This window comes from Podarcis muralis, chromosome 4 (assembly GCF_964188315.1).
Source record: "Podarcis muralis chromosome 4, rPodMur119.hap1.1, whole genome shotgun sequence".
In the NCBI taxonomy this organism is placed as follows: Eukaryota; Metazoa; Chordata; class Lepidosauria; order Squamata; family Lacertidae; genus Podarcis; species Podarcis muralis.
The window spans coordinates 74,341,510-74,364,164 of NC_135658.1; the positions used below are offsets into that span (position 1 = coordinate 74,341,510).

The 22,655-nt window shown below is 43.8% G+C and overlaps 1 protein-coding gene across 1 annotated transcript in view; it reads left to right on the forward strand.

Annotated features, from left to right (window-relative positions):
• Positions 1-6,394, forward strand: part of ATP10A (ATPase phospholipid transporting 10A (putative)) — a 32,266-nt gene extending 25,872 nt beyond the window's left edge. Inside the window, exons 12-14 of the mRNA XM_077927569.1 lie at positions 141-245; positions 3,286-3,473; positions 4,856-6,394. Of these exons, the coding sequence (XP_077783695.1) occupies positions 141-245; positions 3,286-3,473; positions 4,856-5,549 (987 nt within the window). The 3' untranslated portion in view covers positions 5,550-6,394. The remainder of the gene's footprint in view (positions 1-140; positions 246-3,285; positions 3,474-4,855) is intronic.
• The last annotated feature ends 16,261 nt before the right edge of the window (positions 6,395-22,655 follow it).

Below are 22,655 nucleotides of genomic sequence, written 5' to 3' on the forward strand. Positions count from 1 at the left end.
CTGAAGCACAATTTCTGGGTTAGCGGAGTCTGTAACCTGAAGCGTATGTAACCCGAAGTACCACTGTACATTGATCATGTTTATTTTTTGGATCTTTTTTAAACAACCAAATTTGTCTAATCCCCATTTTATGTTTTCAGACGTATTATGATTCAGATGTGGACATATTCTCCTGGGGAACTCCAGTCACCACCATCGCTCTCTTCACCATAATATTGCATTTGGCTATTGAAACCAGAACCTGGGTAAGTTGCCTACCCAAGCACAGCATAGCAGTCTGCTCTCTTTGCCTTACCTGTCACTCTTGCTACGCATCTTCCAGGGTCTCTCTATTTCGCTGGTTTTATTAGCAGCTCGAACAGAGAGCGGCTTGAGACTGTAGTGTAGCAATTTTATATGTTCCATTTAAATAACGCTGCATTGAATTTTCCCCTGACTAGAATGCTTTCTGTACATTCACAAGAGGAGAGCAGGTCAGCTGCCAGGTTCTTTCTTGGGGACTTTCTTCTTGACCTTGAGCAAATATTTCTGCATCTCACACAGAACAGGCCCAGTTCAAACAGCTGGCTTATCCAACTGCCATCCTTTTGAAGCATTCAGTTTTGCAGGCAGAAAGCATCTTCAGGTACGGCTGGGATTGACTTCTGCCAATGTAATGTTTTTTGTTTGTTTGTTTGTTTGTTTGTTTGTTTGTTTTTGCAAGATTTATACATCGCTTGTTTGTAAGGAAACCTCAAAGCGGTTTACGAAAAGGATAAAACAATAAATTAAAAAATATAATCAGTGGAAAAACCGTTTGGAACATTAAAAGAAATAATTAGAAACAACAATAAACTCAAAGATAGATTAAAACAAAGGTCAGCACTCTGCATGTCTGGGTGGACTTGCCTAAATAAGAATGTTTCTAGCAGGTGCCCTAAAGGTAAAGGTAAAGGACCCCTGGACAGTTAAGTCCAGTCAAAGGTGACTTGGGGTTGCAGCGCTCATCTCGCTTTCAGGCCGAGGGAGCTGGTGTTTGTCCACAGACAGCTTTCCGGGTCATGTGGCCAGCATAACTAAACCGCTTCCGACACAACAGAACACAGTGACGGATACCAGAGTGCACAGAAACGCCATTTACCTTCCCGCCACAGCGGTACCTATTTATCTACTTGCAGTGGCGTGCTTTCGAACTGCTAGGTTGGCAGGAGCTAGAACAGAGCAATGGGAGCTCACTTCGTCACGGGGATTCAAACCGCCAACCTTCTGATCAGCAAGCCCAAGAGGCTCGGCACCTGCCTGGTCAGAAAATCATAGAACTGGAAGGGAACCCAAGGGCCATCTAGTCTGACCCCCTGTAGTGATGTCAGCAGGCAGGGAGTTCCAGAGTATGGGAGCCGCCACACTAAAAGATCCATTTCTTTCAAATGCAGACTGAGTACTAAGTGGTGCCTGTAAAAGGCATTCAAAGCAATCAAGTGGGGATACACAGGGTATGGCAATATTGCAAGTGAACCGGTCCTAACTGAACTGGCTTTACGTATATGCTAATAGTAACACCTTGAATTTGGTAGCAAATAAGCAGCAAATCAGTCCGGGTCTCTGAGAAGAGGTGTTATATCCCGACCGGGTCCTGCCGGCAATTGTGCCGCAGCATTCTGCACTCGCTGCAGCTTCCAGATCAAAGGAAGCCCCACAGAGCACACTGCAGTCATTTAATCTTCTAGTAACCAATGCTTGAACTCCTGTTCATTTGTTAAGGAGAAATAGTGATGATATCAGCATACTTCCTAATGACCACTGTCGCCACTTCTTCATTTGCCTTACACAGGCCAATTGGTGGTTATAGCTCTCTTTTTACCCCTTTAAGGGTAGATCTCAAACATTTGAGTTTATTGAGCAACACCCAATCTGCTCCGGTTGTGCATATTTATGTGTGTATAAACGAAACAGAATTATCCCAAATGTGGGAAGGAATGAACTATTTTATTATCATCTGATTGTGGTGTGGAATGGGAGGGTAGACAGACAGGGAACCTCTGCTGTTCAGTGAGGAAAAATCTTTGTTGCTTGCTAGTATTTGCCTGGCCAAGCCTGAAGCAGCTGTCTAGGTTGTAGTATAAACTTGTCACCAGTATTCCTCCCCTCACACAAACACACCCTCTTGGGTCTTCTTTTATGGTTCGTTCCAATTTTATCTGTTCCTTCCTTCAGTTATTATTTTCCCTCTTCTGGGACTAACTGCCTATTCATTTTTGAGGGATAAGAACCTTCCAAATGGAGCAGTCATAAAACTCTCTTGCTGCGAGCCATTGGTTTCTAGGACCACAGTTTTGTGTGTTGGTGCTATTTATTCCATTTATGAATCGCTTCCCGTTAAAACATCCTGAAGCTATTTCAGTGCTACTGCGGCAGCTACATTGGCGGGTAACATATTGCTGGGTTGGAATTAGGAATTGGGAAAACAAATTCCCATCAAGTTTTGCGGAGCTATTGTATATTGTTTACAATCTGTAGTGATACACAGTACAGATTCCTGAACTGAGTCGTACGTTTTGGCTCCCGAACGCCAAAAACCCGGAAGTAAATGCTTCCGTTTTCGAACGTTTTTTGGAACACGAACGTGTGATGCGGCTTCCGCTAAGTGCAAGAAGCTCTTGCAACCAATGAGAAGCCGTGCCTCAGTTTTCAAACATTTCAGAAGCCAGACAGGCTTCTGGAATGGATTACGTTTGAGAACCGAGGCACCACTGTATCCCCAAGTTCTGTTCCCTGGAACTGTTTCATGAGGATACCATGGTCAATGGTAACAAAAGCCCAGAGATAGATAAAAAAGGCAGCTTCTCATGTCCTAATTTCCATCGCATCAAATTTATAACCTCCCAACTCCTTTTCACCCTGTATATGAAGGAAACTAATCGCAATCCATGGCTTAGTGTTGCATTCAGAGCAGGAATTATGGTTTGTTTCATTCCAGCAAACCATGATCAGATATAATTGCTAAGACAGGGTGTGTTTCCTCTAAGTCAGGCATAGGCAAATTCGGCCCTCCAGATGTTTTGGGACTACAACTCCCATCATCCCTGACCACTGGTCTGTTAGCTAGGGATGGTGGGAGTTGTAGTCCCAAAACATCTGGAGGGCCAGGTTTGCCTATTGCCTGCTCTAAGTGCAAGCTAGGAGGAGAGGACCAGACACAATTTCCCTGTGTACAGCAAACCATGGTTTATCATGACATGTGAGTGCAGCCATGTTGTTCGGCATTCCGGAATTGCACATTAATTTTGAGAATGTTTCTCTTTTTAGACTTGGCTGCATTTGTCATCTTGTGTCTTCAGCGTTGTTTTGTTCTTCATTGTTGCTCTCCTTTACAACGCGTCTTGCCCAATATGTTACCCTCCATCCAATCCCTACTGGACCATGGAAAAGCTGATGGGAGATCCTATGTTTTATCTGACTTGCTTCATAACACCTGCTGTTGCTCTGCTTCCGAGGTAAAGTATTTTTTCCCCTTCTTCTTCTGTATATTTGTTAGTGGACAGACCTCGTTTTCATTCTTTTGTGAAGATATTGCTAAGCTGCAGGCATGTGCATATGCAGAAATAATCAAAATGTGTCCTAGAGCTGTCAAGCCCAAATGAATCAATAGTTTTGTTTTGTTTTTAGCCGTTGGCCATAACAAATATATGAAATGAATATCAAATAGATCACAACAAAGCAGATTTGTGAACAGATAAATAAAAACCCTACCTAAATTCACATAACAAAAGACACTATGCGTTAATATGTTTTAAGAGATGTGTGCAGATTCTTATGTACAGTGGTACCTTGGTTCTCGAACTTAATCTGTTCCAGGAGTCCATTCAACTCCTGAAACAGTTTGAAAACCAAGGCGTGGCTTCCAATTGGCTGCAGGAGCTTCCTGCACTCAAGCAGAAGCAGCATTGGGCGTTCGGCTTCTGAAAAAGGTTCACAAACCGGAACACTTACTTCCGGGTTTGTGGCGTTCAGAAGCCAATTCGTTTGACACATAAGTCGTTCGAGAACCAAGGTACCACTGTATAATAGAAATGAACTATGGGGAGAGATTGGGTCATGCCCACTGCCTCCACTACCAAGAAGGCCCTCTGCCTGGTTCCCTGTAACCTAACAATGAGGGAACCGCCAGAAGGCCCTCGGCGCTGGACCTTAGTGTCCGGGCTGAACGATGGGGGTGGAGACGCTCCTTCAGGTATACTGAGCTGAGGCCGTTTAGGACTTTAAAGGTCAGCACCAACACTTTGAATTGAGCTTGGAAACATACTGGGAGCCAATGTAGGTCTTTCAGGGCCGGTGTAATATGGTCTCGGTGGCCATTCCCATTCTGGCTGCCGCATTCTGGATTAGATATAGTTTCCGGGTCACCTTCAAAGGTAGCCCCATGTAGAACGCATTGCAGTAGTCCAAGCAGGAGATAACTAGAGCATGCACCACTCTGATGAGACAGTCCACGGGTAGGACAGTTGCCCTGGACACAGAACTGACCTGTGCCTCCATGGACACCTGTGAGTCCAAAATGACTCTCCGGCTGCGCACCTGGTCCTTCAGGGGCACAGTTACCCCATTCAGAACCAGGAGTGCATTGAAAAGTGCCCAGCCATTTCTCCCTAGTATTACGATGACAGAGACGGGAACACCAGAAAGTAGTTGATGGAGGAAGGGTCTCACCTTCTCCATTCTCTCAAAGGAGAAACCTTTCCTCAAATGGCATTCTAGCCGAGCATCCCACCAGCACCGTTCAGACAAAGTGTACTTGAGACCATCTTCTTTTGGTACATTCGCTTTTCTCAGTTCTTTGACTTATTTGGTCCTGTGGCCCTTTTCATCTCCCTGGCAGGTTCCTGTACAGAACCCTTCAAGGGACGGTGTTCCCCACCCAGCTTCAGCTCGGCCGCCAGTTGTCCAAGATGCCCCCAGATGCTCGCAACCAGCTTTTAAACAGATGGCACACCAAGAAGGAGGCCGGTCCCCACAAATACACCTGTGCTCATTACTCTCCCGAAACCCCGCATTCCCTCGTCGGCGACTCTTTAAAAGCTTGTTGCCAAAACAGTCCCTCCAGGTTATCTCAGCAAGGGAAAGAACAAGCTAAACAACCAAAGACCATACCCACCACAGGGTTAAACCCCCCTGCTCCCCCTCTTGGTGCTCAGCTATATGAGGGGGACGGGTGTTTTCTGTCGGCTCACAGTCAAGAAGAAACACCTTTGGGTTTTCACAAAGGCACTTCAGAGCTGGAGCCGAACTTACTAGATGAGACATTCCAAAGGAACTCGACAGCAGACCAGGCGGACTTCAGCTTGTTGAACTGGATCACATCGACTTCATTGTTCAACGGCATTGAGAGAGAACTGCCGTGGTTATCGAGCAGTTTACAAAATGGAAGGTGGGACAATGCAGCTCCCGGCGGCTGCGGTTCTCAGGACCTCAAAGGCTCGGCAGAGCAGGCCTCAACCTGTTTCCAGGAAGAAGGGGGGAAAGCGTCCGGTAGCTTCTTCCATACAGAACCTCTTGAGTCCACTTGTTTATGACATAGGTGTTGTAGCGCATACAGTCGTACCTTGGAAGTTGAATGGAATGCGTTCCGGAAGTCCGTTCAACTTCCAAAAAGTTTGGAAACCAAAGTGCGACTTCTGATTGGCTGCAAGAAGCTCCTGTGGCCAATCGGAAGCCACAGAAGCTCCATAGGACGTTCGGGTTCCAAAGAGCGTTCACAAACCATAACACTCACTTCTGGGTTTGTAGCGTTCAGGAGCCAAAACGTCCGAGTACCAAGGCGTTCGGGATCCAAGTTACGACTGTAGTTTCTATTTGCACAAGAGTATAGTATTGCTCTGTTTCCAATGCTGGAACAGAAAGTCAAGGTACATAGTTTTATTTTGAAAGGATGTTTAAGCACAACATGTTGAAAAGAAAAGCTTTATATACAAAGAAAAAAATCCATATATGTATTTATTTTTCATCTCATTTTATACAAATGCAATATGTTTTGGGTTTTTTTTATTTGCTTCTCTTCTGTTATGGGCTCCTGTTATGTACCAGGTGGCAGCTGTTGGATTTGTACCAACAAGTGAATGTGGTCACCATTGGTTCAACCATCCAAGGCAGGGGAAATCCTACACTGACTTAATAAAAATTGGGCATCCCCCATTGAGTTTCGTTGGGGGAGGGAGCAAGGGATGTCTGCATGGAACCAAAGAGCTAGGAAATCCATCAGAAACAAAAACCCCGTATGGACGATGTTACACTGCCAAGGACACAGCAATATTGAAAATTTACAGGTGTGGCCCTCCTTCCTCCATTTCTTAAATATTTCAACCATAGCAGTTTATGTATTGTGACAAAATAAGAAATAAATGAAGATCTATGTTGCAAAGATGTTTTCCTCTCTTCCGTCGGTGAGGGTACAATTCTTCGTTTAAAGTCTGGGCCATTTGCAGTGAGAGTTGCAGTTGCAGTGACAAGGGTCATCTAGTCCAACCCTCTGCAATGCAGGAATCTTTTGCTGAACATGGGGCTCAAACCCACAACCCTGAGTTTCAGAGTCTCGTGCTCTACCAACTATGACCCTTGAAAGAAGATATAATATGCTAGGGAAATTGTGGGACTTGTGCTAAAGGTAAAGGTAAAGGTACCCCTGCCCGTACGGGCCAGTCTTGACAGACTCTAGGGTTGTGCGCTCATCTCACTCTAGAGGCCGGGGGCCAGCGCTGTCCGCAGACACTTCCGGGTCACGTGGCCAGCGTGACGAAGCTGTTCTGGCGAACCAGCACCAGCACAGCACACGGAAACGCCGTTTACCTTCCCGCTATAAAGCGGTACCTATTTATCTACTTGCACTTAAGGGTGCTTTCGAACTGCTAGGTGGGCAGGAGCTGGGACCGAACAACGGGAGCTCACCCCGCCGCGGGGATTCGAACCGCCGACCATGCGATCCGCAAGTCCTAGGCGCTGAGGTTTTACCCACAGCGCCACCCGCGTCCCTTTGGGACTTGTGCTAGAGGTACATAAATGCATACATTCCATAGTTAAATACCAGCCCAAGGCGGCTTACAACAGGAAAAAAATTACATAATATAACAAAAATAGTAATAAACAATAAAAAGTACACAACCAAATTGAACTATTTCTGCATTAAATTTAAAATAAAGATACCAATAAAGTTCTAAAATATACAAAAATGGTATCATTAGCAGCAGCAGCTACACCCAACTGTCAGCTGAAGGGTGGAGGTTCAGGGTTCAATCCTGCAGGGAGTGTGTCAAAGTTGGCCCACAGGTGTGGGGGGATAAATATCTGCCCTTCCCCAAACCTAAAAGGTTCCCCAGACCTGACTAAGGTATAAAAGTAAAGGATTCCTGGAGGGTTAAGTCCAGTCAAAACCAACTATGGGGTTGTGGTGCTCTTGCTTTCAGACTGAGGGAGCCGGCATTTGTCCACAGACAGCTTTCTGGGTCATGTGGCCAGCATGACTAAACTGCTTATGGCACAATGGAACACCATGACTGAAGCCAGAGTGCAAGGAGAAACTGTTTACCTTCCCACTGTAGCGGTACCTATTTATCTACTAGCACTGGTGTGCTTTCGAACTGCTAGGTTGGCAGGAGCTGGAACAGAGCAACAGGAGCTCACCCCATCGCGAGGATTCGAACCACCGACCTTCCGATCGACAAGCTCAAGAGGCTCAGTGGTTTAGACCACAGCACCACCTGACTTAATGGGGAGTGGAAGCCCATACTGAGCAGCCTAAACATCTATCTGGGTGAATGTCCCACCCACCAACAGCCTCTCCATCTTGCTAGGACTGAGCTTTCAGTTATTGGCACTTATCCAGTCAATTACTGCTCCCTGACACCAGTTCAGCACTTCCAGTGTCTCACCTAATAGAGATGTAAATGAGAAGCAGATTTGGATGTCATCAGCATACTGATGGACCTCCTTGCTCCAGCTCCTGAGATGACCTCACTCAGCAGCTTGAGATCAGTGATGAAAATTTTCAGTGATGGAAATGAATTCAGGTCCTGTCTTATCTTTGATGCATGGTTATTATTTTGTTTTTAATCCTATCTTGTTTGAGGGCTGAGAATGGGTAAAGGCATTTTAAGGAGGGAAACACAGTAAAACAGACCACCGAATGAAAATAAATATGTGATTTAGCATAAAAGACTGACAGTGTGATCCTATGTGTGCTTACTCATAAGTAAGTGCCGCTATATTCAGTGGGGCTTACTCCTAAGTAAGCATGCATAGGACTACATCCTTGGTGATTCAGAAGTGCTAAGGTGTAGATTCTCCATAGTATCTGTGAGGAACTGGAGACAGTTTGGAATTTCCCCAGAATTGAAAGAGGTCATGTTGCAGCTTTGGATGAACTCAGAAGAAGAACTTGGCGATTTGGAAAGAAACACTTCAAAGGAGATCAAGCCTGTTGAGGACATTTGTTGTCAGGTTTTGGTTTCATCCGGAACATTTGTTGTTGTTGAGCTGTAACTTCTACCAGCTCCCACCGGGTCAGATCTTAGCGCCATGAAAAGTCGTGGCAAAATTCCCACAGATGTCTTTAAGGATTGCTCATGTCGTTTAGGATTGCACATTCGACATGCGGTGGCAGGATGTGCTCTGACAAGCCATGTGGACTCTGCAGCCTCAAGGGCTTGGTTCAGCGCCAGAGTATTCTGCAACTCTTCCACTAGAGTTAGCTATCAAGCTGGGCTCTAGAATTAATATTGTTCCTGGGTTGAACAGCATGCAGCCATGAAGATAAACTGCCAGAATCATTAAAAAGAGCCCCTTTTCTTCTTCAAAACATAGAATTGTAGTGATGGAAGGGACCTCAAAGGGCTGGGAGAACCCAGTCAGATGTGTGGGGTACAAATAATAAAATCATTATTATCTAGTCCAAACCCTGTAATGCAGGAATCAAAAGCCCTTTTTGACCCTTGTCATCTTGCAACATATTCATTGGAATAATGCAACCTCTTCCATCCATTTCCAGTATAGGTTAAAGGATGCCTAAGGCAGGACTGGTGGTTGCTGCAATGCAACACATAGATACCTATGGGACCGCCTCTCCCGGTATGCCCCACGGAGACCCTCAAGGTCCATAAATAGCAACATGCTAGTGGTCCCGAGCCCTAAGGAAGTTAGATTAGCTTCAACCAGAGCCAGGGCCTTCTCAACACTGGCTCCGGCCTGGTGGAACGCTCTGCCTCATGAGACCAGGGCCCTGCAGGATCTGATTTCTTTCCACAGGGCCTGTAAGACAGAGTTGTTCTGCCTGGCCTTTGGCTTGGAGCCAATTTGATTCCCTCCTCCTCTTTCTTTTTTCTTTTCCTTTCTCCTCCTGCGATGAGGCTACATTTTAATATTTTAATGTTTCAATATTTTAATGTTGTAATTTAATTTTTAAGTTGTATTCATTCAACTTATTTTTATTATTGCTTGTTAGCCGCCCTGAGCCCAGCCTTGGCTGGGGAGAATGGGGTATAAATAAAAAATTATTATTATTATTATTATTATTATTATTATTATTATTATATGACAAACTACAGGTTCCCCATCCCTGCTCTCCCTAATAGGCTTTATACAGCCTGAGGACTGGGCTTCCAATGGAACTGCGTTTTCTCTCTTTTTTGACATATGTAAACTCTTCTTAAAAGAACTGAGCTCAGGTCCAAGCAGTGCTTCCTGTTTCCAGCGGAAACTGGCTGTGCAAGAGTGCTAATTGGCTAGCCCCCCACCCATGGCAATAATAAAGCTATTCCCTCTCCCTAGCCTACCCTCAGGTTTTTCAAATTAACATAATTGATTGATTATTATTATTTTTAAAAAAAGTATCTGGTGACAATTTTTATAACTGATAAACAAGCTAGGTGCCTGAATATATGTAATGCCCAGAGCCAGCCTGAATAGAGGCATCATTCCATGCTGGATCTGAATTTCAATCTGAGGTAAATGTCTCAATACTGAAGAAAATGTTGCCAAAAAGCTGAGCTTGCAGACCCGCCAAGAGTCCCTATTTTCCAGGGACAGCCCCAGATTTCCAGAAGCCATCCTGGTTTCTGATTTGATCCCAGAATGTCCCGCTTTTCCTTTGGATGTTCCTATTTTCATCAGATAAATGTTGGAGGGTATGGAGTTATGCAACCCATGAGCCAAGGAGATAAGTAACTATACAACCTTTAGAAGACATCTGAAGGCAGCCCTGACTAAGGAAGTTTTTTAATGTTTAATGTTTTATTGTGTTTTTATATATGTTGGAAGCTTCCCAAATTATTATTATTATTATTATTATTATTATTATTATTATTATTATTATGTCCCTATTTTCATCAGAGAGATGTTGGAGGGAATGAGTTTGCCTCCACAAACACAGCACAAACACACCAATTCCTGTGTTCGTAGTTTCTATCATGATCTTTATCATGAGATTTACAAGTTAATTCCCAACAGTGAAATCCTGCGTTGCTGTTTGAGTGTGAACGGATGAAACGGGTAAAGTCAGCAAAAGCTGCTTCCCTCCCTCTCCCTCCCTCCCTCCCATCCACCCACCTTGCTCATATTCTTGCCTGTTTCTAGGCTTTTAAATCCTCTGGCTTAATCATGGTTTATCGCTCTAATTTTCCTCCCACACGTCCCCAACCGCAGTCCCACTGGTTGAAAATCTATTAGGTAACTGAATTGTCTGCTCTTCAAGTCACTATTGGAAATGTAGCGCTGATGTGCAATAGGCAGTGGGGATTTTAGCTTAATTAAAAATGATTCCAACAGTCACCAGCACTTTTACACAAGACTGATTAAGGGTTTTTTTGTGGCTCTTGGTGGTCATCAATATGAGTCCTATTCTTAGCGCATGGCAGATTTTAAAAGTCTCACAGTATTTGCTGGGGGGGGTAGGGGGGTTGGCCAAGTATTTCCTAACCTCTTGCCCAGCAGTCCTATCCATTACCCAAAATGAGATGTTCCAAAAAAACCCTACAAAACCTCAGTAAACTATTATTGTCTGCCTGTTACAACCTTCAGAGCTGCGAGTAGGTAGTGGACTGTTGCCTCACAGGCCTAATGGATAACTTTTCCTGCTAAGCCTGAGGTGCAAGGTGCACTTATGGCTTAAACTATTTTATTTTTTTCAGAACCCCAATACTATCTGGGTATCACATTCTTCAGCTACACACCTGCCATAGCAACGACACAGAGTAGGCAGCAACTGAAAACTCCAAGGTACAATGCAATTTGATGTCAAGGCAGCAAATAAAATATTATCCCTCCCTTTCCCCCTGCAGACTCCAACACCCCTAAATCCATTCCAGATTATTTTCCCCCAAGCCTATGTAGTGGATTTGCTAGGAGACCCCTATTTCCCTCAGCTCCCAGACTCTCCTGGGAAGAGAGGCTGATTGTTAAACCAGTCTGGGAACTATAGTTCTGTGAGGGGAATGGGATCTCTCAGCACCCTTAAACAAACAGTTGCCAGGGTTCTTTGGAGGAAGACGGCACTGTTTAAAGGGGTGAGGTGCTGCTTTAAATGTCTAGTGCTATTCCGGCCTGAGTCTGTATGAACTAGTATAGCTTTACATCCTGTATTCAAGTAATAGCACCCAAGCATTGTTGATACAGTGGTACCTCGGGTTAAGTATTTAATTCATTCCGGAGGTCCGTTCTTAACCTGAAACTGTTCTTAACGATTTGTGTTCTCATCCTGAAGCAAAGTTCTTAATCTGAAGCACTATTTCTGGGTTAGCGGAGTCTGTAACCTGAAGCGTATGTAACCCGAGGTACCACTTTATCTCGTATCAAGATTGATGTTTATAGCCAAACACCGAAAAACGGGGTTTCAGTCCATTTCACATTGCTGGTTCTGAAATACCAGAACAGGGACATATGCCGCCAAACCCCAGTGAACTACCAGAAAGACCTTGCACAAATTGGGACTCTCCCCTCTTGACTCAGGAAGGAGTCTGTGTTGCTTATCTCCAACCTTCTTTGGCAATCACTCGCAGCCGAATAAACACGGTGTTTATCTTCTATAAACACGGTTTTAACAGTGAGTCCGTAAGTGACTGTGGAGGCCAATTCTGGACCCACACGTCCTTCCACAGTGGGGACATAGGTTTCCAGGCGGGAGTTGATCACGGTGAGGGTTTGCCAAGTATGCCTTCCTCTCAGCACGTTTCTCCCTTTCGTCCTCAGTTCGAGCATCTACAAAGCCCATGACACCTTTGGTAAAGGCTGTTCTCCAATTGGAGCGCTCGCAGGCCAGTGTTTCCCAATTGTTCGTGTTTTTTTAGATTTGCCTTGAGGGAGTCTTTAAACCTCTTTTGTTGACCACTAGCATTACGCTTTGCATTTTAAAGTTCAGAATAGAGTAGTTGCTTTGGAAGACGATAATCAGGCATCCAAAACCATGACCAGTCCAACAAAGTTGATGTCAAAGAATCATTGCTTCGACATTGGTGATCTTTGCTTCTTCCAATACACTGGCATTAGTTTGCCTGTCTTCCCAAGTGATGTGCAAAATATATTATATTATCTCCAGTATAACAGTGCCGGAGTAGGATGACCCATTAAACTGCTTTCACTAGATTAAAACTACTGAGGCAAATGCAATTTCCGGTCAAAATAAAAACGAGAAAACAGAATAAATTTTCCAGAGCGAAAATGGAAGAATCGAATCTTTGCCAAATAATTGTTTTCTTCTTTGAGGCCTGTACTCCTGAGCTCAGAGGTCAGCAGGATATAAACATTGCTGCAAAGGAAGATTTGATCAAATAGTAGCCCAGAGCTTGAGTACTACAACTCCCATCAAGCCTAGCCAGCACAGCCAATAATTAGGGGTGTTCGTATTTGTAGTCTACAAGGTGTAGAGGGCACCAGGTTGGCTACTAAGGGTCTTTTAATTTGTGCTGAAGGATGAACTTCACATGTGTCGTTTAGGTTATGTAGATCAGACAGACATTAATAGCAAGTGAAACACTTAGGATTGGATTACTATTGGCCCTTTTATGACTGCGACAAGCTTTTTCTTTTCCCCCCTCTCTGGAACGGCTTGAGAATTCACGAGTTATGCTCTTCCTTGGGATATGCATCCCATAGACAGTGTGATTAACTACTTACATGTGAAATCCTGGCTTAGTAGAAATCAGTGGCAAACCCCCCACTGACTTCAGCCCGATGCTGAGTTTTCATTTCGTTAAGTTTATGGCTATGCCATTAGCAAGAAAATCTACACAGCAATTACAAAAGCTGGCAGGTAATTAATCTTAAAAAAAAATCCATGTGTTGACAATGGGTGGGAGGTAGTGGATGGCACACTATGGAGACAAAGAGATCGCCATGTGGGTTAGTGCCATGTAAACACCACAGTGTGAGATTCTGAATGCAGAATAAAGCTTTCTGAGAGTCTCGGCTTCATAGAATCATAGAACTGCAGAGTTGGAAGGGACCCTGAGGTTCATCTAGTCCAACCCCCCTCCCCGCCGCCGCCGCAATGCAGGGATATGCAGTTGTCCCATATGGGGATCAAACCTGCAACCTTGGCGTTATCAGCACCATGCTCTAACTAACAGAGTATCAGGCCTAGTAAGCCTCCATTTGTAAAAAGACAGCAAGCTTCTAGCTATTATTATTAGGGAGAAATGTCTACTGAAACAGGATTTCCACTGGTCAGGGGCAGCATTTCAACGCCCTACATATCTGCTTGTCCTTACTTTGGTTCAAAAACATACCACAAAAAACAGGGGTTTTTTTAAGGCTGAGGTGGGGGGCATACAAATGTTACTTCTCAATGTATATGAACATAAATATTTGGTGCATTTATTCCCAGAATGAAAGCTCTTGACGGTAAGCATTTAAAATATTGACATAAACTTGAGAACGTGGATGTTTGTTGTAGATGTTTTCACTCCCCTCCATGGGTATCGGAGAGATTTCCCTCCCGGCCTCCATCGGATACACTTGTTTACACCTCTGCAAAATGGTTGACAAATTGCATTATTCTCACTTGGCGAGTCTTGAGGCCTACATTACATTGGTGAACACCAGGAACAAGACTGTGGAGACTGAAGCTCATTACTAATTTAGCACGTAAATGAAAAATTGCCAGCTCTTGAGGTAGAAGAGAGAGGAGCGCCGCACTGCCTTTGGTGCAGGCTCTTGTTGGTTTGGGGTTTCTTGCTGCTTTGTGTTGCATGGTTGGTTCCCTCGGGGCTGCATCCCAGGAGCCTTTCGAATATCTCACATAGACCTCTGTATCACTATAATGTGACACAATCTGCTGAATTGACCATTGTGTACCCTCCAACATTTCTCTGATGAAAATAGGGACGTCCCAACATGTCTCTGAAGAAAATAGGGAGACCCTAAGGAAAAGTGGGACATTTCAGAGGGAAAGGCCGAAGTCAGAAGCCCCCTGCAAAGTCAAGTGCAAAATAATAAGGAACTGGAGAATGAAGTTAGCATGTCTGCATATACTGGCTGATATTATTATTATTATTATTATTATTATTATTATTATTATTATTATTATTATTACTATTATTACTATTATTACTGCTGCTACTGATATGAGTGTTTTGGACAACAATGTCTTAATTTCCAGCTTGCGGAAATGTACTCCAGCCACCATGATAGCCTCGTGAGGGAGTGACTTAGTGAGTCATTTAGAATCTCAGAATTGTAGTGTTAGAAGGGATCCAAGGGTCATCTAGTCCAACCCCCTGCGATGCAGGAATCTCAACAAAAGCATCCATGATTTGGCACAAGCTTTGGTTTCCAAAGAGATGGTCTGCGGAAAGTTTGCTCTGAACTGGTTAAATGTTTGATTATGCAAACAAAACAAAAAAAGCCAGACTAGAAGCTAACTAATACGCTGCTACCCTAAGATGAATGGTCCTTTTCCTCCTGAGGGCCATGTGAGAACCTTCTGGAGGCCACATGCCAGCAGTGAGTGGGACCAGGGGCAGAAAAACAAATGGAGCAATGAATAGAAATGTGGCCTTTATATTGTAAGCTAGTTTCTACTCACACGGACACCCTTTTCTGCCCTCTAGCCAGGCATGCAAGAGACCTCAGCAGAGTTCCGGGACACATTTCAGACAGGCAGATGGGAAGGGAGCCCAGAGATGGGTTGTGGATTGTGAAGAGGAGTTATGCCATGGGAAGAAATCCCAATAAAAAGGCTGGAAGAGATGGACTTGCCTCCTGGCCCTGCGGTTGCCCGCCCCCAGGGCAAAACTAGTCTCTCTGAACTCTCAGCACATGGGCGTCAACGCCACGTTTCGGTCTGAGTGACGAATCCTCAAGGCAGTCCGCCACAAACTGGAAAAGGGGCGAGATGTTCATGCTGCGCTTGCACCAAAAAGTGTGACTCACAAGCAGCAAAAGAAATAAGACACAGTCCCTGCGCTCTTCACTTACGGAAACAGTCATTCAGAGCAGTCTGCAGGCTCCCCCTGCTGCGTGTTTAAGAGATGTTCCCAAATCTCTTGGCGGGGAATTTCATGTGCTGTAATTCTTTCCCTGTGACTGACCAGCAAAGCCTGCGCTAGTCAGCGAGAAAACGCAGGAGCTGATTGACCCAACCTTGGGGAAATGTTTTGTTTAGGGATGTGCAGTACTTTTGAGAAGTGCTCAGAGACTACGGCTAGCATTTGGATGTAGGAGGACAGCAGAGGCTTTTGCTAACCATGGCTCCTTTCATTTTCATTTCACTTTTATTTTGTATACCCCCCTCTCTCTATTACTATATGCAAGGCGGGTTTACAAGCTGAAGAAACAACAGAATAGACAACCACAATCACACACCTAATTGCAATCTGATCCAATACAAAAAGTCATAATAAAAAGATAACTTTAAAGTAAACAACTTATATCAAATCAAACAATATTCGTGAGGGCAGACATACCCCTCTCCAAACTCTGTTCAGTTCAGTCAGCAGAAGGCTCAGTTGGAAAAAAGGGTGCTGTGAGTCAAACTCAGTTGTAAAGGATTCTTTTCACTCTGTCAGGCTGAAGCCTTCTCAGTAGCTCCACTCCTGAAGGGAGTTTGGAATTTGGGTAAATTACACCAGGATAATTTACCCTCAGGTGGACTATGCTGGATTTTTCTAGTTTGGGTTGCTCTGTTAGTTCCCATTGAAATCAGTGGGTCTTAAGTAAGTCACGCCTAACTTTTCAGCTTGATTTCAGTGGACCTAAGGATGATTAACTTAGGGTTGCCGTATTTTAAAAAGTGAAAATCCAGACATTAATCTGGCAGAGGGAGGGGGGGCAAAGTTGTTCAGCTTTTGGGGGAGGCAAAGATGCTGAGTTTTTTATTTTTTGTTGAACTTTTCTTTTTGCAAAATCTCCCCCCTCCCCCAACAACATTTTTACTGGTTTTTTGAAAATTCCTCCAGGACGCTATTTTCAACAAATCCCGTATATGTCTGGGAAATTCTGCATGTATGGCAGCCCCAACTAATTGCATCCAGTCTACAGCCTCATTTTTAAAGTTTTTAAAGGGTTAGGACTCTTCTTTAAGTTCATGACCTGTGTGCTTGTTCTCTGTTTATGTATTTGTTTGTTTAATATTGAAGAAAATTAGAGGGGGGGGCTGTGATTTGGTGACAGAATTAATGTTGCTGGCTGCCTTCAGCCCCTTTTGGTGGAAAGAGAGGGAATAAGCATTTAAAATCAATCAGTCTCACTCATTTGTTGTTATTTCTCTATTCGCTTGAGATGCTACATTAATTAAGCGGATGCAGTTGTGGATCTTCTTCATTATTTGCTCTTTTGACATCTCCGAGATTCCCCAGAAAGGAGCAAGTCATGCAGATATTAAACAAGGCTTTGAACTGGCCTATCTAGCATCAAGTTAACTTCTTGCTCAGGGGCATGGATGACCATGAAGTTCGCTGTGCTTGCAATAGCAGCAGCAACCCGGACTTCATTGGCACGAGCCAGCAAAACTTGGCAGCGATGAAGAGTGATGTGGCTAGTGCTTCTTCCTGAGAAACAATATGCAGCTGCAACCCTACACAAACTTGCTGGGTGGGAGGAAGTCCTACTGGAATCAATGGGACTCATGGCACAGAAACATTTCTGAGCTCACCCCAGTGCGGCTGAGCTATTTAAAAACCATAACAGTCAGTACAACAGCCCTTTCCTCCCAGATATGGAATGAAGCTCTTTTAACAAAACGTGCTCGTTCTTCTTTCATCACATATTGGGGATGCAGATGGCTCATCTGCCACACAAACTGCCTTCGCTCGCGTTCCTGTAAGCTTAAAAAAGTGTCCATTTTAATCATACCCATTTTGGGAGAGAATTTATGGTGCAGCTCGTATAATGCATCTCTAGAAAGCCACTCTGGCCTCAAAATAAGAAGCAGGGTCCATAGGAGGCAATGAGACTCCAAACAGCAATATTCCGAACTGAATGAGGCCAGAGGCCAAGAAGGAAGGGGGTAGAGAAACAAGCAATGGGCAAGGCTGCCGGGGACCTCACACCCAAGCTAATAGGGGGTGGGAACAGAAGACTGAAGCTGTTAGAGAAGGTGGGGTGGTGCTTCCAGAATAGAGCAACCATCAGGTTCAAGGTAGATGCGTCCCCTCCAACTTAATAGGGATGTCCTCTTCCATACCCTCCAACATTTCTCTGATGAAATAGGGACATTCTAAGGAAAAGCGGGACCTTCCTGGATCAAATCAGAAACCAGAATGGCTATTGTAAACCTGGGTCTTTCCCTGGAAAATAGGGACACTTGGAGGATCTGTAGGCTGCCATGCACAGACTGCCACCATCCGGAACTATGTCATAATGGTTTTGACTTGTAAGGATCTACCATGGAAACCCTGCAGCTCCCTAGCCCACCCAAGACAGACAGATGAGCAGGAACTTCATGACAAGTTTCCTGACTAGGACATATCCAACAGTATGTGGAACAGTGTGTGACTTCAAGCCAGAATGCCTTCCCTACATATACCTGGCTTCTCCTGAATAGGTGGCTCGTCATTACTACTCATGGTATATAAATGCAATGCCTCTTGGGTTTTAAAAAGTAAAATTGGTTGGCTTATAGTTCATAGCATTGTTATTCATTATTGTTATTCATGTTTTTATACTGTATTTTATGCTGCTTTTATAATTAAGTGTTTTGAAGTGTTTTAAATTTGTTGTTAGCCGCCCTTAGCCCGATTTTTGAACCGGGAAGGGTGGGGTATAAATAAAAATTATTATTATTATTATTATTATTATTATTATTATTATTATTATTATAGCAGGTGTATCTTGTTAGAGGATCCGCACTTTTGTTAGCTTTTGTAGAAAGCTGGATCCAAGTGGATATGTGAATGGCTCCCTTTTTGTTTTGCCCTCTGGAATCCCTCTAGTTGTGATTCTTGGTTTCTCTGCTCAGCATTGCTTGAGTGTGCACTCTTGTTCGATGGCCTGAAAAACCTCAAAACCATGTTTGAGTCGAGACCACAATGGGGCCAAGAAATCTGCTTGTATTCCATGTAGGGGATAAAGCCTCTGTCTCCAGATACTTCCTTTTCTCTGCCTGCCTCCTCCAGCTACAGAGCATGTTGCTGCAGCTCCCTGCCTGTGGTCCAGACCAATTAGCACTTTATTTCAGAAACGGCCAGCGCTTTGAATAGTGGGGACCAGATATTGCAGATTAGGATAGCAATTAATTGATAGTGCTTAGAAAGGGCAGGCTGCCTAACACATGCTAATGATACTCTTCACAGAGGCTCACACAATCCCCTATACTTTTCAGTGTGTTTTTTTTCTTTCTTCTTTTTAATCAGTACGAGGAAAAGAAAATAAGGAGGGGAGGGCAATCATATCGCTTTCTAGCTTCATTCACTTCAAAAGAAATATTTCAGCCAGGATGTCTCAGGGTCATTGTCAGCATCCCAAAACGAGCACAGCAAGAGCTGTCAGATCCGATAGATTTTTTTCCCCATCTGCCACTTATTCATGCTGAGTTATACAAGAATTTCCCCATGTTTGGCTTTTTAAAAAAAGGATTTTCAGAAGTGGCAACCATGTCTCTGGGATGACGGGGAGGCAGAGAATACCACCTGTTCTTTACGCTTCTCTTGCACACGGATGTGTGTGGATGTCCCATCCGAAAATGTCCGACTGTTGCAGAGGAAGGTATGATCAGACAAATGTCCAGCTCAGTGATCTGGTTCTGCCAGACTCTTGCTGAACTGTTGGTTTGCCAAACAATTGCTGCATGCTCGGCTGCCTTTCTTACTGCCTTCGCTTTTCCTCTTGACACGGGTCCTACGAAATTGCTGCCCACCTGCACAAAGGACGGAAGCAGCAGAGGCAGCAAAATTGTGTGACTTCACTCTTCCGATTCACTTCAGGCTCCAGCTCATTGCTCTCTGCATTAAAGCTTTTGGGTTAGAGCCACCCAAAGGTCAGGAATAAGCAGAATCCCATTTCTTTCAATGGAACAGATCTTAAGAGTGTGCTTATGCCCACTGAAATCAGTATAGTCCTTGAAGCTAGCTGGACCCTTTATCTGGAGAAGAAGCAAAGTGGGGGGGGCATGCCTCCCACAGGACATATTATTTTCACTAATACTTTCATTTTCATGCACACTCTTCCCTGATATATTCATATTTGTAAACATTGGTAGGTTGGAGAATTACATTGCAAAATTCAAAGAAATGCAAAAAGTGTGAATTTAATAGATTCATATTTAAATACATGGTGAATCAATTTCCTCCACCATCCCTAATGGTAAATGGTTGTCTGTATTTTTCTAATAATTTCGCTTAAAGGAACTTTGTGTCACAACCTAAGTTTCATTATCAGTGACCTCACAAAATTATAGTTCCTATGGAGTTGTTCCTGCTGTTTACTTTGAACTCTCCTTCCTTCATAACCACACAAAAAAAGAACTGTCAATTTTAACTCATGATCTATTGCTGCAATCTGCTCTAATTGTATATTTTATCTTTATGAACGCTGTTTTTATTGTGTTATGCGAGTTGGTCTTTGACAGTAATAAATTATCTATCTATCTAACTGTCCATAGAAAATGTTTAGTTTGGTTTCTTTGGCATACAATACTGCGGAAATGCCATTATTTTTATTTTCATGCTACATACAAAGGAAAGGGGAAATCAATATAACTTCCCAACTCAGTCTCTCCATGAAAGTCCTTGTGAAGCCACAGCTTCATTAGTTCACAGGGTGATTCCTTACCACTGTCCTACGAAATTTTCTGCCATGTTCATTTGTCACATTGCATATACTTTATTTGTCAATTTTTCCATTAAAGCATATCGCCAGATTACACTTTTCCATTCTTGAAATGTTTCTCCACCTTCAGTTTTCCCATTTATTGCTGTAACCTGTCTAGCTGCAGCTAAAATAGCAACTTTTTAGCAACATCAAAAGCAGTTAACAATGCAGGTGTCAGGGAAGGTTCAATAGGATGGCTTATGATTTTACTACATTCCAGTAAGATCCCTCTGCTCTGAAAAGCCTTGTACTATTTTGCATCCCCACCACATATGGAGGAATGTGCCCAGTTCCAAGTACCCATGTCACCAACAAATTGGACTCTGTTTGCATTGTAGATGTAACCCTTTGTATCCATTATATAAAATCCTGAAGAACAATAGCGAGGCAAATGGGAATTTTATCTCTGATCCTTAGCTGTGCTTCTTGAATATAAACATTTACCAGTAGTCACTGTAATGAAGGATTCCCTCCTTTATATTTTGCATCATTACAGGTTGTTATTTCTGTTGTGGAGGTGGGGGGATGATTAACAAAATCAGCCCTCCTGGCAAACTGGGAATATCCCCACACAGGCACAGTTTAGGATGTTCCACACCTTTCCTCAGCAGTTTCTTCTTTGAGAAAAATAAGTGGCTAATGTAAATGTAAACTAAGCTTTAATAATAAAGAAAACTGTGACAAAATCACATAATGAGGGAAACTAAATACAGCAACATGAGTCAAGTCTGAAGCAAGAAACAAGAAGAGGCAGTTGGTCCCTCTTAACTGAAATTTAACGGAAAACCCAGAAGGGAGGGGCTGATTCCAGAGCATAAGACACAAGCCCCGCCCACCAGATACCAAACATTCTACAGATCAAATTAGACCCCAATATTTTTCTTACAATTTCTCCATTGTGTTAATGGAATTAACCTCATTCTAAGGAAAAGAGCTGGTCAGAAATTTGGTAGCTAAAGGATAAAATTTAAAGCAAGAAATGTTCTCAGAAAATAATGAAGGCTGCAGTTCTATAACCATTTACTGTACGTGAGACTAAGCCCCATTTAACGGGACTTACTTCTAAGCAGACGTGTTTAGGATTACGGTGTAATTCTTCCTGGAAAGTACAAAAGCTATTTTTATTTTTACTATAGGAAGTTTACTTTAAACAATTTATTTCTTCCCGGAACACTGTGCTTTTAAACAGGAGCAGAAATAAGCTCCTGTCAGAATTCTATATGGCCTCATTCCCTCAAATGAAAGCCACCCTTTTGAAAAGCAGCCTTATATTTCCCAGCCGTCAAATGCATTTAAAGACATCTGGTGTAAAAGGCAACAAAATTACTAGCCAGTTTCACGAGTGCTTCTTCCTTCTTCCACCCCACCCCCTCCCCCACTCCCACATAAACAGTGACCTTATAATAATCATTTTAACGCTATCCCTCCCATTTCTAATTGTGGCTCCTCAATGTGACAAGCCAAGAAGCGCATCCGAAGATGTGCTGTGCCGAAGCAGCGGCTCACATCAGATCGGGGGTAAAGTTAGCAGCGGCAGCGGTACCAGAGGGAAATCGCATCCCTTTTTCCCTGCCACATGGATGCAACCTCCACATTTCTCTCCTTGCCCCCGCCACCCCTCGCAATTTCAGGGCAGGAAGGGGCTAGCAGTACTAAATCCCAAGGGTTGCTCATTTCAGCTTTGTCTCCCGTGAAGAGAGCAAGACATCGGCTTCGTTGCTACTAATCCTTTCCTCTCTCCCCCCCCCCACTCCCCAGAAAACAGTTAATTAGATGGCGCAAGCATCTGAAATTGCCGTTAACGAGAAAGAGAAAGCGGCAGATTCTGGGTAAGACAGAGGAGGAGGAGGAGTTTGGATTTGATATCCCGCTTTATCACCACCCGAAGGAGTCTCAAAGCGGCTCACATTCTCCTTTCCCTTCCTCCTCCACAACAAACACTCTGTGAGGTGAGTGGGTCTGAGAGACTTCAAAGAAGTGTGACTAGCCCAAGGTCACCCAGCAGCTGCATGTGGAGGAGCAGAGACGCAAACCCGGTTCACCAGATTACGAGTCTACTGCTCTTAACCACTACACCAAACTGGCTCACTGGCAAGAAAACTTGCTAAGGATTGATAGTCCAGCACTACCAACCTGTTTGGCCAATCTGACTCTGACTAACAGCCCTGCAGTTCCATGTCTGGCTGGTGGTTTCAAACCAATAGGTGAGATTTTATTTATTAGTTAAATTTATATTTCAGGGCGGTTCACAGAGACTGAGCCTGCTCACATGCCCATCTCACCCACTCCCAGACTCCTCTCCTGACTCGCTACTCATTCCCTTGGCACGATGGGCAGGACGTACCACTGTGACCCGCTCTGCTTTGCTCATGTTCACTGGATGGGTGTAGGTT